This window comes from Talpa occidentalis, unplaced genomic scaffold, assembly GCF_014898055.3.
Source record: "Talpa occidentalis isolate TD23 unplaced genomic scaffold, MPIMG_talOcc4v2.1 talOcc4.11, whole genome shotgun sequence".
NCBI classification, from domain to species: domain Eukaryota; kingdom Metazoa; phylum Chordata; class Mammalia; order Eulipotyphla; family Talpidae; genus Talpa; species Talpa occidentalis.
The window spans coordinates 48,758,979-48,778,525 of record NW_023601104.1 but is presented as its reverse complement, the minus strand read 5'-3'; the positions used below and the strand labels follow the sequence as shown (position 1 = coordinate 48,778,525).

Here is a 19,547-nt window from a genome sequence, read left to right as displayed (position 1 = left end):
ACCAAACAGCACCTGAAATGACCCCTGAAGGGCTGGTAAAATATAATCCCTTTGGCTTAAATAGTCTTTAACTCAGGTCTTGCAGCAAATGCCAGGAGGAAGAACACATAGCTGGTACTCAGGTATGACTACGAGTGAGATTTGTATAGACCAAAAAGAAAACTGTCAAGCAAACATTTTTACTAGATTGAAAGAAAACGGAGCAAGAGGGTTTTTTATTTGTATAAAATATATTGTTCTTCCAGGCTGCAGTGAAATAGTTTCTATTTAATTGCACAGAAATCCTAAGAAGGTTACAGCAGTGAAACATTAAAATTCTAAGGGCAACTAATAACATTAAAACTTTATAGCCCCAGATAGAATAATTTAGACAAAAACAACATGAACATATGTTTTGTGTAATAATAACAAACATTTATAGCTGTCAAGAGAGAAAAACACAGGTTTATGCACACCTTAATGGTGTGCATGGGTGAGCATGAGTATATTTAAAACATAATATATTACAAAAATGACAGCAGGCATGGCTCTTCTGGGTACTATGTTAAATCAATGAATAAATTACCAAAAGTGAGCTGTGGCTGTTTGGATGTGTAATTGAGCTTAACGTATGTAGTGTTATTTCAAAAGAAACTGTTCAAGGAGTTTCGAGCCCAATCCGCTCTGCATCTATCCTAGGGAGTTTACAAATAGCAATAAATGAAACTGTTTCACAGTAGGAAGGAAGTTTAGTTATACACATTACTTAAATGGAGGAAAAGTTAATTTTAATATGCTTTGCAGGAATTGAAAACAAACTTATAATAATTTGCTTATGTTCACCAAACTGGAAATTGAAATGTTAATTTTTGAATTTAAATTTATTTTAATTATTCACTGTATGACTCACAAAATCACTAGAAATTATCTGTTCAACTTAAAACAAATACATACACAACCCTTCATAAATATATGTTTATTATTCTACTTGTTTTAATTACACCATTTGAATGCCACACTTTTTAAAAAAAATTATAGGGCTACAGAATATGAAATAAATTTTAAGCTTGTTTGTGCCAACAAGTTAATGGCAATTGGTAATAACTATGCTGCAGACAAAGCCATTAATGTGATTTTTAGAATAAAAATAACTTCTCATAATTTTCTTTCTAATTATAAGGTTGTTTGTCTTACTTAGTACTCTACCACAGTGTTATGAAACAGAAAAAGAGGTATTTTTTTTTTATTTTTCCTTGCCTATTTTTTCCTGGCCTAATCATCTCATTTTTTTTTTTATAATATGTAAAACGCTGTGTCCTTTTTGCGCAGAAAAAGTAGAACAAAATTTCCTAAGAATTAAATCCTGAACCACTTGAATTATATATCTTCCCAAGTAGCCAAATGGGGCACTCAACAACTGTAATTTCTTTTTAGGAGACGGTGACTTTAAGCAATTTAAAAAGTTATGATGGGCTTAGGCAACAACCATGCTGACTCTTTATTTTTCATATCTTTCCTGTTAGTAGGATCAGTCTATCATGGCAGATGCAGAATTCAGGAAATCAAATGTTTTACAAAATGGAGACTATTTTTCTTGAGCAGCATATTTTCATCTGTTTTATTAGACCACTGCTTAGCTGTCATTTACAGCCACCTATTCCAAAGGGCATCTTCCAATGCTCTCTGCAATTGTGTGGGACCTTGGATTCATAAACCCAAAGGCTTGCTTTTCAAGAAAGGTGAATTACTTCTTGATGTACTGAAAATAACTAAAATAAGCTCATCTTAACAAACATCTTTTTATTCAAAATCATAATACAATAGATAGGAAGCCATCCCTCTGTGTTTTCAGCACCACTCTTGCTCGTGTTGCCACTATTAACTATTAACTTTGTCATTCTACTGTTCTCTCCCAAATTGCCAAGCCAATTTACTGATTCTGCCAAACCTTAATCGCCCAAAATTTCAATGCTTCTAAGATTAATGGTCAAAACAGGAAGATACAGACAGACAGGGAGAACACTTGCTCAGTGCTTGTAATGAGACAAAGATATGAAAATTATTATGATAAGAAATACTGCTTTATGGGCTGGGAGTTTAAAGACCTGGCCATATAAAGTAAAATAGGTAGAGCTACTTGGAAAAAGCTTCCCTATCTTATTCTCTTTTAGTCTCCTCTGCCTGCTACCTGGTCACAGCTCTCTTATCTCTAGAGAGGTATTGCTGGTTGTTAACCAGAAAGTAACAAATGTTTTGCAGCAAGGACTTGACTAACTCTACGTGGGCATGGCCTTAAGAGCCAAGCCTTTCCCTGATTTCACTATTTTAAACAGCCCATTTTCCTATCTGGGTTTAAACTTAGTTCTACAGAATTAACAAATGATTGGGGAAATGTGGGGAACAAAAAAAGATCAGTAACTGTTAGTGTAAAATTACTACCCAATTGGCATATTTCAAATGTTACCCTATGAATGCCAGACCAACCAAGAGTAATAATGAACAGAGTCATAGACGCAATTTGCTATAGAGCTCTAGATACATGTTAGTAAAATCTTAACTTCAAAGACCCTTGATTAGGTATCATCATATTTCTAAGAACAATAACAAATATTTAAATCACAATTCAAGAGTTCAGTTCTCTATCTGTTAAATTTCAGAAGCTACTGTAATGCTAGAGTTAAAAAATAATGATCTTGCATTCTGACTCTGGGGGGTTTATTGGGCCAACATTATTGCACTCAGGAGGAATACAAAGAATTACAGGCTGTTATGTGGCATGGCCCGTGCTGATTTTTCTGGCACCTTCACATCTCTTGCCACCATCACCATCCTGGTAGCACTCAAGGACCCTGTGGAGCATCCAGCTCTGAGTATTGGTGTGGCAGTATTTGTTTCTGGGTGCTGTGCTCCGCCTTTGTTCCATGTCCCGGTCAAAGTTCTGCTTTGTTATCCTGATCACATCGCCCACCTCCCAACCACAGTGCACAAGAACAAGGAGTCAGACTCTTACCCTGGCAACAACTACAAGAGTTTAGGAATACATGAAGTGTCTCTCGTCTTCATAGCAACCACATATGAATTAGCCAATCATCTAACTCAGAAAATACTTTCATATATATTTCCAATCTCTTCAACAACACTGCAAAGGAGAGCAGTAGCATTATCAATTCTCATTTGCAGATAACAAGACAGATGTAAGAGAAGGAATTCTCTGACTTTCCTGGGTATACACCTTCCATTTGCCTATGACTTATGAATATATGGACTTATTTCCAATCATCTAATTCAGTAGTATATCTATTTGTTTCTATCACTATTTCTAGTTTCAAAGTCAGTTCCTCCTCAGTTATGAAAAAAATTGGTAACACTAGTTGAAAAAAACCTTTTCTTTTTTTCCCCTTCCAAAGCATGTCTCACTATATTAACACTACTATATTTTAGGATATAATTTTATTATAGTTTCTTTAAAATACAAGCTTTACCAAATTGATATATATTTTCCTTATCAACTCTACTCAAAGATAGTAACAAAATTATGAAGCACTAAGTAAGATGAAATAATAGAAACTAAGTAATTGTATAGTGCTACCTCTTAGCTCCACCAACTTTTGTAACTATTTTTAAATTTAATGAAATTCTCAAAGACATTCTATTTAGGAATTATAGTCTTATAGCAATTATAGCAAACAGGAAAATAAATACAAAAAGAGATACACTTTATTGAAATTACGCATTTGATTGTCCTCACTGGAAGCCCAATGATAATTATTTAAATTAAGATTAAGTGTTTAAAAATTATAGTATTATAAACTATCACAGTTTGCATTAATTCACAGCTGGTATGCCTAGGAGATCAATAAGCTAACTCCTAAATAACCCTGTTTTACTTTAAATGTCAAAAAGCCAAATTTCCACATGCAGGATAGGTTGCTTTGGTTTTCCTTTTTTATTACAAAATATAAAGCTATAAAACATTGTGCATTAAAAGATACTTTGGGGGCATCTCCAGTGGCGCAGTGGTTGAACGCTGGGCTGTGAAGCTGCCTGCAGCTTCTGCAGCGCTGGTTCGATCCCTGGCTGCTGGGCGAGGGTCCCACATGGTGCGCAGACCTCTCCTGCCATGCCCACTGCTCCCCTCAGCAGTGTACTTCAGTCCTTCTGCCTGCTCTGCTCCCTGCTCTGGCTCTGGTGAATTCTCTCACCTTTCCGCGCTTCTGAATGTACCCAGTGCTTGTATAAATAAATAAATAAATCTTTTTTAAAAAAAAAAGATACTTTGCCTTAGTTTTCTTTTTTTTCCCTTTCTTTTTTTTTAAAGATTTATTTTATTTATACAAGAACCAGGGTACAGGCCAAATGTGTGGGAGGGTGAGAGGATTCACCAGAGACAGAGCGGGGAACAGAATAGGCAGACTGATGAAATACACTGCTGAGGGGAGCAGCAGGTGAGACAGGAGAGCTCTGTTTGCCACGTGGGTTGCTCCAAGGCCGGCGGGGATCGAACCGGCACTGCAGAGGCTGCGGACAGCTTCACAGCACTGCGCTCAACAGCCTGTGCCACCAGGGAGGCCCTGCCTTAGTTTTCTATAACTGGTCTCAATTCCATTATATCAATTAAATTTAATCAATTTAATCGATGTAACTGAACAGTATAGGTCAGATTAGAAAATTGATACAAATATTTAAAGAATTAACAGAAATAAAAAACCTAAAGAGTATATAGGTGAAGGATCTTGATTTCTGTTGCAAATTTTCAGTTCATTAACAAGCTTTTTTGAGAGCAGTTTTGTGGGACTTGTGCTGAGCACTGCAGTGTATAGAACAAGGAACAAGAAAGAATCCCCTGCCTTCAGAGAGCACGCAGCTTGATGAATATCTTCAGTGCAAAATTTAAAAAGAGAATGTGACAGGTGCTGTAACGAAGGTACGAATGCTATAGGAACATTGGGAAATGGAGTCATTTTTAATTAGCTGGGTACTGGGTAGAAGTAAAAAGGACTGAACAGGAAGCGATGGGCAATAAAATAAGGAGTAGAATGAACACAGCTTAGAAAAATGGACAAAATTGGGCAGTTTGGGAAACAAGAAATAGCCCCTTGTAGCCGTAGCAAAAAAAGACTCCCTGGGGCCTCCCTGGTGGTGCAGGGGTTAAAGACACAGCACTATCAAGCTATCGCCAGCAAAAAAAGACTCAAAGGAAGAAGGCTAGGAACTCTATATGTAGACAATGGGAAATGATTGATTCTTTCTCATTAGGTGAGCTACATTGCAAATGGAAAAGAGGCAGAAGAAGCACTAAAAATAAGGTCAAGTTTGGAGACTAGTTTTAGAGCTAGGTCTTATGGGACCTGCAAGCCCTGCAGAGGATGGGGACAGGGAGGACTACAGAAGGCCCAAGTGGCATAAGCAGAAGCCAAAGCCCAGGTTCTATGTGAACTAAGAAATTCCACTTTGGTTTTTTTATATAGCTTGTGAGTTAGCATTTAGTCAAAAAAAAAAAAAAATTAGCAGCTAATAATTAAAAAAAAAAAAAACCACCAATCAGGATCAATTGTTTTATTTATAGGTTGGAGAGTTAAGGCTCAGAAACTGATTTGGTAACCAAGAAGTCAAGGATAAAACGGATGAGGATAATTCAATGGAATTACTGTGGTCATAGTCACTAGGTAGTAATTAATTTGAGAAGAGATTAAAAACAAGATGATAGTTTATCACAGTTTATCAGTGGGTAAAAAAATGTAACAAGTAGAGAAAGATGTGAACTGTATAATAGTCAGCAATCTACAGTGATTCATTAAAACGGTAACTGTTGTTTAGGATGGCCCCAATAACAGAGAAATCCAAAACCAGAAATAGAAAAGGGCTAAACAAAGAGGAAATTATTAAAAATGCAGAAGGTAGTATAGTTCCAGTCTTGGTTTATTCAGTTGTTTGATGAAATAAGGAATCCATCTCTCTCCTCTGTCATCATTGGTAGGTAAGCATTGTCCTCAACCTAGGTCTTTTCATAGTGACAACATGACTACAGGAATTCAGTTTCACAACATTGTGAAAGCATTCAGAGTTTGAAAGTGAGCCTTTTCTTCTTGTTTGTCTCTTTCTATAAGAAAAAAAACCTTTCCCAAAGCCCTACAGAGACTTCAGTTCTCACTGTTCAAAAGGGTGATTGCCAAAACCAATCAAACATGGAAGGGAAATACTCATGGTTTATGAACTGACTGTGATTCACTGTCTGGACTGGAAAATAGGGTCTACTTCATCTGAACCACAGTTCAGAAGAAGGTGGGTAGATGGACAAAATAGGTTATTCTATCGGGAAAGTGGAGGAAACAGTTATTATTTAAGCAATACATGTATCTACAAATTAAGCTACTAGTAAACATTGTTTGATGCCGCTGTTGATGATTATATCATTAGTGCAAAGTCCCCAGCCCATTTCCCTTTTATGAGAAGTATGCCTATACTTCCTAATATCCAATTTTACCATTTATAGGAAGACAGTGAACTATTGATTGCCTAGGCAAAGTACACACTACAAGTTTCTATTTCAAGGCATTCATTGAAAGAAGATAGTGTGAGACAACATCTGCTTAAAATGCAGAATTTACAAAGAGATTCTATCTTCAAACTCTTTCACCTGATTTCTCTTTTGTGTATTAGCCAATGGAGAATAACCATTAAGCTTTTTGTGTACAACTGAGACTAAAAGAACCTGCAGATAATGAAAGACGATGCTATTTGTCAAAGGTCTAAAGCAGGAATTCACAACTGAAAATTGGATAAAATACAAAAGTAATTACAAAAGAAAAAAAACAATCAGAACATCAAATTTACCTTAACCAGTGATATCTTTGTTGACATCACTGTATTCTTTGTCTTATGCAATTAATAATTCTTAGCCTTCAACCAAAAAAAGGGGGAATATGAATTTTCAATAAATGATTAACAATAATAGTTACAAAGTTCTCACTTATTAAGAAAAGAGGTGACTTCATTTCATTCCAAAATGCAACAAAATTGAATACAAAAAAAAAAGTAAGTGCACAGCAGGTGAAATTATGGAACATCCAAAGTCTTGAGCAATGGAAAAAATTCCAACACATTAGGTAATTTAATCTCTTCCTACAACAGTCAATGTCACTGATACTATTGAGCCTGCTTAGCATCAGATTCACAGGTTTACATCAGGTGGTTATTACCTTCAGCTAGAGAAGAAACAAACACTTTGGACATAAGAGCCTGGAAATGGGAAAAGAGTTAAAACAAAAAGGAGTTTTTCAAAATTTCTCATAATTCAAAGTATATTACCTCAAATTATAAACTTCAGAATGTCTAGAACCTATTGGAGTTCAAATAATACTGATGAACAATTAGTGCGGTGTGGCAACAACATGTTAAGAGCTGAGAAGCTATAACTCTGAATCATATACAGTATTATAAACCAATGTTTCCTCAGTTAAAAAAAAAAAAATAATGCATTGCCCTACTGAACTCCCTACTGGAGTTCAAATATGTTAATAAGACACTAGTTTCTCTCTGGTCTCACCATTGGGCCAAAAATTCCCCTCAGAAATGATTGGGTTTTACTTGTTTTAGCCAGATGGGACTTCCCAGTGAAATTCAGTGTTTCCCACTATCTGTCTAATGTCTGCCAGAAGAGGCATCACGTGAGTGACAGTGTAACAGGGTGGTCCCAGGAAAGGGGGAGGTTCCCTGCCCCACCCAAGGGAGGGTGGAGCTGAGCAGGAAGGGGAGAAGCGGCAGAAGAGACTAAGGAAGGAAGCAGGATGGAGCAAGGAGACCTGGAGGAGGCACATGGAGCCTAGAGACACGTGAAGAAACTGCGCTTGTCTTTTGGTCATGGACTAGGTGACACAGATGTGGGTGAGACCCGTGGGGAGGTGACAATGGCAGCTTTTATCTTGATGTTGATTTTGCTCTTTTCCTTCCGGGCTTGTCTGGTTGTTTGTGACCCTTTTCTGTGGGTCCCCACTGGAAGATGCTTTAGACTTGTAGCAGGCTTTGGGGCCTTGTTCTGGGCCGATCCCATATGGATGGACTTTTACCCACGAGGGGACGGGTAACTTTGGGTGCTTCATTTAGAAACTAGACTCTTTGCCTTACCTGTATTGTTTCCTAGTTGTATTAAAGTTCCTTCCCATTAAAGTCTCATATGTTTTGTGTTGATGCGGCGGATGGCAGAACCCATTTAGAATAGGCAGGTTTGCGGGGCTTGGGCTACCCCTCTCCCTGTCCTATAACAGATTGAATTTTACAAGAGCCAGCCAAGTGGCCTCAGACGCCATCTTTGATCTGGCCACATGGTCCAATGTACTGCATAATCTTTTGAGTAAAACTGGCACAGAACAATTTCCACAAAATCAAATGTCTTAGCAAGTCACTACAAACAAATTACATACAGACACACAGATCTTCACAAAGCCCAAGCCAGTTTTTCAACAGCAAATCGGCATATGAAACAAACACACTGGAGAAACCAAAAATCACATTTGCGCTTATGGTAGCCAGTGCCATAGGGAAGCCCAATTTCCCCATGGGGCTGACTAACCACGGATGGCTCTGTCCTAAATCTTCGTGGTCGCCAAATCTGTTTGCGGGGCTTGGGCTACCCCTCTCCCTGTCCTATAACAGATTTGGAATATAATCATTTAAAAAGTTAATTATAAAAAATGTAGATGGAAGGTCAAAATGACAATGTCCATGGTATCACAAGGTTGTGTATGATTGATCACCAAATGTGTGGCAAGAAATGCAATACAGATGCGGAGGGTAGGGGGAAGTAGATAGTAATCACTCTATTGAGAGGATGGGATTTGAATCCTACTTGGTTTTCAAGCCTCTCATCACCCTCAACTCTCCCTCCTTCAAATAACTGCCCCACTGACTAATCACACTAAATTTATCTTCATTCAAAATCTTCTGGCTTCCTTCCCTCCTTATTGCTGCTGATCACCCAACATTTCTTCTTTCTCCTTTATCTCAAAATATATATCCTCCCTTCCCAAAACTCACAGCTCCACCTGATTCATTTCCTCTCCCTCATTTGAGTCATTGTGCCAACAGCTATTCTTCTTCTTTCTCATTCATCTTGAAGCTATCTTGTTCAACTGTCTTATTTTTACTAGTCCTATTCTTTTGGCTACAAACATGCTAAGATCATTCCTAGTCCAATGAAAATTTCTTTTGACCTGTACCCCAATTCTCACCTGGTTGCCAGCAGTCTGAAAGGTAGGACCTGAGAGTTACACTGTAGTTTCTCATGTCATCTCCAGTTTTATTTTTTTATTTTTTTTTTTTAAATTTAATAGATGCATGTTTATTTATTTATTTGTTTGTTCGTTTTGTTTTGCTTATACATGCACTGGGTACAGTCAGAAGTACGGGAGGGTGAGAGAATTCACCAGAGCCAGAGCGGGGAGCAGAGCAGGCAGAAGGACCGAAGTACGCTGCTGAGGGGAGCAGCGGGCGGCAGGAGAGGTCTGCGCGCCATGTGGGACCCTCCTCCGGTGGCCGGGGAGCAGCCGGGGATCGAACCGGCGCCGCAGAGGCCGCGGGCAGCTTCGCAACCCAGCGCTCAACTGCTGCGCCACCGGGGAAGCCCCATCTCCAGTTTTAATTGGGCATCTCTGTTCACAAATCCCCTAAATATTCCTCAAGGTTCTATCATACCTCTCCTTTACTCTCATACAATAGTCCTTTCTTGTCAAAATGAACTTCCAAGGTCATAGTGTTATAGGGCAACCCCGATATAAAACGGGTTGCCTGGCTGTGGGTCCTCACCCACACGCTTAAAAGGGACTTATTAATACTCCACTACAAGCACACACAAAAGGTTAATAAAAGGTTTCTTTACAAGGAAAAGGGAATTAAGGAAATGTACAACTCAGGGAGAAAGTAGGGAAATAAAGTCTTTAATGCGTCCTACCCGATCCGCCGACCTGGAAACCCAAAGGCACTCTCAGAGCTGGCTGGATGCTGCGAGCTGACGGGGAGCCAAAATGGGGGATCCCCTCCAAAGCCCACGTGTCTGGCTTTATACCAACCTGGCTGCTTAACCCCACCCTCAGGTCCCAGCCACCTTCCCTTTGGTGGTGATGGGATTTGGAGTTCCCAGTGTCTTTGGGTTTGGTCTGGAGTGGGGCTGGAGTCCACAAAGCCTGTATGGAATTAGCTTTAGGACATCCTTTTCCCCCTAACAATAGTTATTATTCCTACGTGGCCTGTCAAACCCGTTATCCAGAGCATTGATCCCCACACTCCAGGCTTCAAGTTGGCGTTTTTAACAGAGTATTACTCATAACCACATAGATGATTTTCAAGTTTCTCCTATTTCTAAATCATTGTTCTCCAAACTTGCATGCACTTTGGCATTACTTGCAAAGGTTACAAAAACATCAATGCCCAGGTTATACATTATCAAAATGTGTCCAACCTCAGTTAATAATAACTACATTCTCCTGTTAATGCACAGTCCTTTGAGTCATTAACTCTACCATCAGCCCTCCAACCCTAGATATCAAACCCTATTATTTCTTCTTTCATAATATCAGATTATCACAACTACTGCTTCACATTAGCTACCTTTAATTATTATACTAGTATCCTAATTTATAGTCACTTCTTCCTCTGTCACCCTATCATTGCCAAATAGGAGGGGTGGCAGAGAAGAAAGGAAGAAGGGAGGGAAGAAGGGAGGGAGGAAGGAGAGAGGGAGGGAGGGAAGGAGGGAGAAGGAGAGAAAGAGGAGGAGGGAGAGAGGGAGAGAGAGAGAATAATCTCCGTGTAGTAGAGCAGTTAGCTCCTCTCAATTTCACCGGAAAGTACTTCTTTATTTATCTCCTGTATTCTCCTATTTCTTCTCCTTTTCTTCCTTCCTTCTCTCTTCTCCTTTCTTAGCGTCTTGCTTTAGCCTCCCTTCCTTCCTTCTCCCACTCCTCACTAAGTGAGATCTGTGGCCTTGCTTACCCCTGCAGAGGTCAAAAAGTAAACAAGCAACGGCCTCTACAGGCCAACTAAATATAAAGATGGGAAGGAACTACCCCAACCCCGTGCAAATGGCCTGGAAGTGGCAATGAGATGGGTCCCTGGGTTCTGGCCCAGCAGGACCTCCAATCTAGTTAATGTTTCCTGAGAAACATTAACATTCATTTAAGCAGTGGGAGGTAGAACTGGGAATGTTTTGTGAGTACTGGTGGCAAATAGCATGACAGTACATTGAAAAAATATCTGTCTCTATTAGTCTCAGAACCACACGAATGGCTATATTCCAGCTGATTCCCGAGGAGAAGAAAAAGCAAAAACTAGACATCTAATTTTTTTTATTTTTACCTCACTGGATGGGACAAATTGGGTATAAAAAAGTTAAACAAGCATTTAGAGTATTCAGGGTGCCAAGTGTAGTTGTGTGTATATTTGAAAGCTTCTGTTTTATAAGAAGTCCTAAGTGACTCAATAAACACAAGAGCCAGAGCAGGGTAATCCCTTTAGCAGGGCTCTCCCCAACTCAGCCTGTTCCCATGCCAGAAACAACAGATTCTGGGAAAAAGTGTAAGTCACACACTGAGGTTACTGTTTCACACTTTCAAAGAATTTACTTATTAAAGCATTTTTAGAAGCAATTTGTATCTTGCCTTTCTTTTGTGCTTAAATATTTAAAGACTGAAAAGATGTTGATCCACTATGCATCAAAAAGGCCCTCTAACATGTTTACTCTACATTATCTTTACAATAGATGAGACTGAACATAAAATGTGAGTTCTGCTAATAAAAGGGGACTGCTTTCCATAGAATGTAACTTTGTATCCAATACTATGCATCTTTGCAACTCTGGGCATTATAGATTCCCAGATTAAGCACATTGACTCAATAGGAAATAAATAAAACAAACTACCTACACAAGTCAATGTCATTTCCCTGTGTTGATGACAGACACCAAAAGAATTTTACTCCCAGATGCTTGCTGAGCCAAAAGTTTCCACCTTCAAGGAATGGAAATGTAGTGTGAAAAAAATCAAGTTATAGTCTCATACACACGATAGGCTGACCATCAGCTGTCCTTTGACTTAGTAAATACTTTCATCATCTCAATCATTTTTTCAGTTATCTCACTAGAGTAGCAGATTATTTTAAAAAATCCCTTATGTTGGATCCACCCACACATCTGATAATATGCAAATTTAAGTGCCTCAAGGAGATTAGAGAAACTTTTATTCCATTCTATCACAAATTTAGTAACCACAACTGATCTTCGAAGAAATAACTCACTTTTGTTTCTGTCTTTCAAAAACATTTTTGAAGAATAGTTGCCCTTCTGATAATAAAAAAAGGGCTACTGAAGAATCCACAGTGGAAAAAAGAGCTCTCCCTAGATACTGCATATCAAGACTATGTTTATATAGTTCAGTAAGGAAGGAACGGCATCAGATACTAGCTTTTAGAAGAATTCTGCAAGGAAGAGGTAGAATTGGTAACGCATTTGCTACTCATTTGCTTGCATCAAGAACTCCATTCCATTTCAATCTGCCAACATCCTAATTAAGATGATCTAAATCTTAGGTGATCTATTATTCTAGATATAAGATAGCCCAATCTACATTAGACAAGATGTTACACTATGTGCTAACACTGACACGATAAGACCACTCAGCAGAAAAGCATGTTTTCCCTCATGTTTGGCCCAGCATTCGGTAGGGCAGAGCTCTCTGTCAGCACTCAATAAATAATGGCCCGGTCTTTGCCTGTTGTCTTTCTTTTAGAATAAATTTAATCTTATTATGTCATCTCTGGATCATTCTGCCAGCATGTACCATGCTCTTTTTGTATAAGGAAGAGTAAAGTATTTCAAGTAGGTCTTTATACATATATGTATCAGTGTATGTGGGACTAACAACTAAAAATGCAATAATCACTTATTACCTTAATGCGATTCTGAAGGTCCTATGTTAAACATTTTAACTAGAAAAGAAAAACCAGAGACAATGCTTTGTCTCACCAATGTTCTGGAAAAATCAAGATCTAATCCTGGTCTCAGATAACATCCACCTGCATTTTTACCCAAGAGGCACTATATAATACAATGAAAATATCAAGGTGCTCCCCAAAGCAGTTCTTCCTAACTCTTCGACTAAAGAAAGTTACCTAAAATCCATTAGCATAACTACTGTCTTTAGATTTGGGTATCTGGTGAAACAAACAAACATGTATTAACATTGGGTTGACTCTCTTGATGTCTAAAGAAAGGCCAGGTTGTCATAAACACCCAAGTCTGAGGCCATCCACACCTCCCTTCTCAACTAATATCTAAAACTGTCATTTGTAAGACTGAACAAACATTTAAGAAATGCCCTTATGCTTGCTATTATTGAGTATGTAACAATGATGACTTTCATAGTCTGATTACTGCAATGTGTAAGAACCTCCAAGAAGGCAGATAAAATAATCACAGTAAAAGAATTCAAAGCACTAAACCTGGGTCTTTTTTTTCCACTAAGGAGATGGAGATGCTGATTGGAACCCAGGCTAGGTCACCTTCCTAATAGCGGTGAAGTTGTCTGAATTTGCAACTTCAAATACTCTTTATTTTGAAAACTAATCTGCTCTTTTAAAGAAGACATAAAAGCCATTGTGTGCTTTCAGTGATGTCATGTGGGGAAACCTGGCCTTGTTTCTAAGGCATTTATAATGATGGCATGCTTTATAGGTAAAAAGTAAAGAAATAGAGGATAAGTACATTTTATTGAAGGCAATATATAAAATTAAGAATATTTTCTTGCTTTCAGAATTTTGGGTTTTTTACCTTGAAAGGTCAAAAAAATAATGTAGTCCTTTGTTAGGCATTAGATATTCACTGAGTTTTGAAATCCCTTCAGCTGTACACCATTCAAAATTTTAACACACTGAAAGTCTAGTTTAAGTGATAAACTTTCATCAATCTTAAGTTAAAATATAATTATTACAAGCATATTTTCAATTCTTGGATATGACTGCTGAAACTCTATTTCTAGAACTGATGAATTCTGTTCTCTATTTCCATGTATAAAAGATCTCACAGTCCTGGGAAAACACTTTTTTAAAAAAAAAATGAAATACAACAAATAAGGTATGCTGCAGATTCCTGGGGGAGAAGTTTCCCAGAGTCTTTGAATTTCCTCCTATCCTCCTTCTTTACAAGATTTCTAAGGCCAAGTCCTTTTCTGCAGTCTCTCAAACAAGGTAAAAAAGAAAAATACCCCCTAGATATATTCCTTAGATTTTCTATTATGCTTCTCAAGTTCCCAGTAGCTTCTGAAGTAAACCTAAGATGAATTCTGGAGTTATTTTTTATTATGTTTTAATTTTAGCTCCTCTTTCAGGTCTAAGATGAAATAGATGATCATAACTGCTGTGCTTAGAGATGCATTTCATGGCACAATTTGTACATGACCTATGCAAGGTCACATCATGGAAAGACGACTTACATGACAGATAACAAGTCAAACCCAGCTTTTAGTCTTGAAGAACTTCAGGGTAACCTATTTAAACTTGCTCTATTTTGGCAATATAAGAAAAAATTCTATTTAAACAATACATATTAGATATGTTCCATATAGAGATCTCACTCTGGCTTGGATAATGTCAACATGGGAGGAATTGTTGCTCAAATCATTCAACATTAAGGGTCATTTTTGTGACATTGTGAGCCTTGGTACAGATTGTGCTGCTGGTCTAATCAGTGTCCACAGTGAGACCCTGGGTTCTGTAGTCTCTGCATATGCTGTTCTCTGTCTTTTGTTTTCACCCTAGCAAAAATACTTCCCACTCTTCATTTAATACACCACTCCCGTTAATCTCTCCTTAATGACCCCAAGTAGGATTAGTTCTTCTCTGTGCACTCGTAGAACTTTGTATGATCCTCTACTAGAGTATTTATCAAATTCTTATATAATTGTTTATTTTATCTCCACCACTAAAATATGAAGGTTTGCACATTTGCCCTTCTCTAGGATTTACTATGTGCCAGTCACTTTCTAAGCACATTAGAGATGTCAACTCTTTAAACTGCATCACGACCCTTCAGGTGGATATTACCACTGTTTCTATTTTACAAATGAGGAAACTGAGGCACAGAGAACGTTAGTAATTTTCCCAAGGACACATAGCTAGTAATTATCAGGAGTTGAACTCAAGCAGTCTGTCTTCAGAGACTGAGCTTTTCCGATTATTTTTTGTGTTTGCTCAAGGAAAACAAGGGACGCACTCCATATACATTAAACAAATAAAAGGAACGATCGTTTGTCCTAAGTTTAAATTTAGAAATATATTTTCTTTGTCTTAAATTGATTTCACCTTCACCCTTCACTATGGACAAATTCAATTTTCCAGAGAAAATTCAGCCCAGGCTGGGGGAAAGAAAACTAGTTGGGAAACAGAAGGCAGAAGGTTTGCTGTCTCTGCCATGTCAAAGTCTTAAATCTCTCAGTACCTCCCTCCGATTCCTCATCTGTGGCTATGTACGAAGCCTCTCCTCATAGCTACTTTTATATAGATGCACATAGTGTGACATGAAATGCTTTAGAATAGAGATACTATTAATGAGAAAAACATTATGGTGTGAGTGAAAGAAGACACTTTGACTTGGAGATGATTCAAACAGAGAGGGGTTTTGTTGTGGTTTGTGTAAAAGTGAGAGACCCCAATCATTAAGATCTAGATGTATTTCTTTTTCCTCCTGATATTTAAATTCATCTCTCTCGAGTCCCCCCAATCAATATCACCTATTTTACCTTTTTAAAAACTTCTTAATTCTTGTTTTTTAGATAAATTCTTTATTTTGTGGATTAAAGTAATCCTCACTCATTGGAAAGAATTGGAAATTTCAAATATATTTAAAAATACATAATTTCAGACATGTCTCTTAAATGTTTTAAAATTCTCTTCTAAAATATAATTTTTAATAGCTATGAAACCTTTCATTAGGGTATGATATAGTTTGTTTAATTAAACAGTCACTATTTTAAATACTTGAGTTGATACCATTTGTTTGTTATAAGTAACAAGTATGACGTTCTCTCGTTTATGTTGTATGAGGATCCTAGATATGTGAGGGTCCCAGATGAGTGAGGGTCCCAGACGTGTGAGGGTCACAGACTTGGAGGGTCCCAGATGTGTGAGGACTGTGTAGCCCTGCAGGAACAGAACCTTCTTAGAATTCATTACAGTACTTATAGGGGAGTTTGATGGAATGCAGATTCTGGAGTCCCACCAATGAGGTTCTGACCTGTCTGAGGCAAAGCCTGGGCAGGTGGTCATCCTTCTGAGAAATGCTGACATTGCCTCGCCTTTGATAATACATTCTCCTCCTTATTGGGATAATTATCTTCTTTATTCCACCTCAGTACCTCCCTACAAAATGAGCTGATTTAAAAGTGTCAAACTCAAATTGGCCCTGGTGATGAGAGCTACTCATTTTCAACATAGGGCTTTTATTAATTTAAGTAATTTCACCATCTCTGCAGTTCCACTCTGGTGCTTCCCCACCCTCATTCCCACTCACCCCACTCCACCCACCCATGCTCTACTCTACAACCAGGAACACATTTTCATGCTGCAAATCAATGGTGTCATTTCCCCACTACTCCAAAACCTTCCCCTTTGCTGGACAATTGACCATTTGTCTTCTCTTGCACATTTCTCCCTTTCTCTCTAATTGCAGTAGCCTGTAAAGAAGCCCTCCTTGATGCTCTGATCTAAATCACTTCTTCCTGCCCAACTCCAGTGGCTCCCTTTTCTTTCACAGCATGTCACGGTCTACAAAGGCATGATTATTATATTTAACTTCACCACAAGTTCCATGAAATAGGCACTGAGGCTAGTGGTTCATCACCATCCTCAGTCCTAGGCAGTTAAGACTCAGTCTTAGTTTGGCAAACAGAGCTCTACATTGTCTCAACATTGCTCCAAAGCAAATCCCAGTCTGCTACTTAGTACCTATGTGATCTTAAGCAAGTTATTTAACTTCTCCCAGCCTCCATTTACTCTACTGGGGATTATAATAGGACGACTGATCGTTTTGTGTGAGAATTAAACGAGAGAACACCTATGAGCTGTGGAAGCATGTCTGGCATATAGAATGCATCCAAGACAAAATAGCTTTTCAAAAGTAAGCACTCAGTATATTTTCTTGTAAAAACAAGATAATGTTTTACTGCCCCCCACTCCAACCCCAGCCAAAGCATTAACCCAATCAACTTCTCCCTGCAGTAAAGAGCTCCACTTCTGCCCTGAGAAGTCTACTGAGTGTGCTCCCCATACCATATTATTAGTTCCAGCTCTGATCCTTTCATCACATCACTTCCTAAAATATGTGCTCATGTGCCAAGCCACCTCTCATTCCTTCCTTTGGTATTTCCTGAAATGTGATCTCCTCCATGGAGCCTTTTCTAAGCAGAACTGAACTCATCATTCCACCCTCTGTATCCAACAAACAAGTTAGAAGTTGTTGTTTGAGGTACCAAAGCTATAAATCGTCTGAGCTTTTCACTGGCTCTATGGCCTCACCATTGCAGAGCAGGTTGGGTGTCTCCTGCCCTGCAATGGTGAGTCTGAGAGAGCAAATGGCTTGTTGACTTGCTCTGTATACACTTAGCACAATGCCAGTTCACATGGATGCTGAAGAAATGTGACTTACTGATGATTTAATTACTTTGTCAAATCAGCAATAGGAACCATGAACTCTTAAATCTGTTTCTCCTATGGCACAATATGTTTAGATGCTGAGTCTATTATGAGACTGGTTTTCTGCATTCACTTTCACAAAAGAACAAAAGTGTGAGACAAGAAAGTATTAAATTAATTAAATTATTTCCCACATCATGTGTCCAAAGATACCTTTATAATAGTGGTATATTGCATTAAAAGGTGCCTCACTTAAAGTTTAATTATCTGTGCTATATAGGTTGTTTTGTAAATCTAAAATGGATAACCAAATGTGTCAGTACTCATTTTTGAAGTACTTGTAGCATTCGGTGCATACACTGTTATGGAGAACTTACACTCAGAGCAAAAAGATTTGTAGCAAAGCATATGACCTTCTCCCCACTACAATGACCATCCCCTAATTAGGCAATGCATCTGATAGTCATTAACAGGAATGAGATAATGAATCACTTTCTCTCTTCTTTGTTAATTTGCTGTAACCAAGCGGCTAATGGATGTCAGAGCTGACTGATTGCACTGATTATAGTGATTTATAGTTGCAACAAAACAATTTAAAACCATTCAGATTATTCATGTTAAAGATGCTTTATGTTTTGTTTACTAAATGTTTTATGTCCCCCTTTCTCTACCCCTAAAGTACAATCCCTCTCCTACCCTACCACTTTTCACAAATGGACCTCTTCCTGGAAAAGTTAAAAGTTGCAGGCTAATTTTATTGTTTTAAACTAAGTCATTTCATTTTGTGTGTGTGTGCATATATATATATATATATATATATATATATTTCTCTCTCATATATATATATATATATATATATATATATATGAGAGAGAAAGAGAGAGATAAAGTTTACACAGTAGAAACGAAAAGCCTTAGGGGTAGAAAGAAAACTTCAGTGGTGCCTAGTTCAAAAGAAGACAGAAATAAGAGGAAATAAGGCAAACTTCAAGCCACTTACCTTGGGGCTTCCAGTCCCTTCCTCATCCTCCACAGACACATCAGTAGCCAGAATCTCGGCTTTGATGGTATCCAGAGCCCTGAGAATCCAGCTGTGTTGCCGTTTGATTTGCCTCTGCAGCTCCTTCCATTGACTCGCAATCATCCGCAGCATGTCCTTCAGTCCTTCTCCAAGAGGAGGGGAAAGCACCATCACAGACTTGATTGGATTTTTAACCACTATTCTTTTTTTATTTAGTAAATCAGATGAATATTCCAAATAATATTTACCTTTTTAAATGACCATTATCATCACCTGCCATATTAGCATTTGTCATTCATAACAGACACTGGTGATTTTTTACTTGATATAAGGCTTGAGGACACAAAAATGGGATAACCACATAAATACAAGATTTGGAATCAAATTAGATTAAGTGTATTGTCAAAAAAATGCATGAAGAACTAAAAAAATGATAATGTACAAAAATCATTAATACTACAGCTTCACAATCCAAATAAAAGTCCCTGTATGTATCTGTGTGGAAACTTTATAGGAATCAGAAAGATATATGAATATAAGTAAAATTAATGAGAAATACAGTAAATGGGTGAGAATTAGATAGCAGTCTTTAGCATTAGCACATCCGATTAATACTGCTCTTCTCTTGTTTAGTTGTGGCAAACTCAAAGCAAAAGTCAAACTGTAATTCATCCTCTTATGGCCTCTTACTATCAAGATAATTATAACCAAATGAGAAAACTATTTTTTATTTGTAATCTGTTCCTCATAAGTACATTAATACTTGGGTAAGAATTGGTTTAAGGCTAAAACTCTGCTAATGCAATGACCAGCAAACAATCTGCAAAATGTTCATGTGTGTGAATTGGCAGGAAAATAATCAGATATCTCTAGA

At 37.9% G+C, this 19,547-nt stretch overlaps 1 protein-coding gene across 5 annotated transcripts in view; it reads right to left on the bottom strand.

Annotated features, from left to right (window-relative positions):
- Positions 1–19,547, bottom strand: part of AKAP6 (A-kinase anchoring protein 6) — a 529,429-nt gene that overhangs the window by 191,953 nt on the left and 317,929 nt on the right. For 4 of the 5 annotated variants that reach the window (XM_054689756.1, XM_054689754.1, XM_054689759.1 and 1 more), the window contains one exon: positions 18,653–18,819. In XM_054689756.1, the coding sequence (XP_054545731.1) occupies positions 18,653–18,819 (167 nt within the window). The remainder of the gene's footprint in view (positions 1–18,652; positions 18,820–19,547) is intronic. The other variant, XM_054689765.1, reaches the window with a different exon arrangement.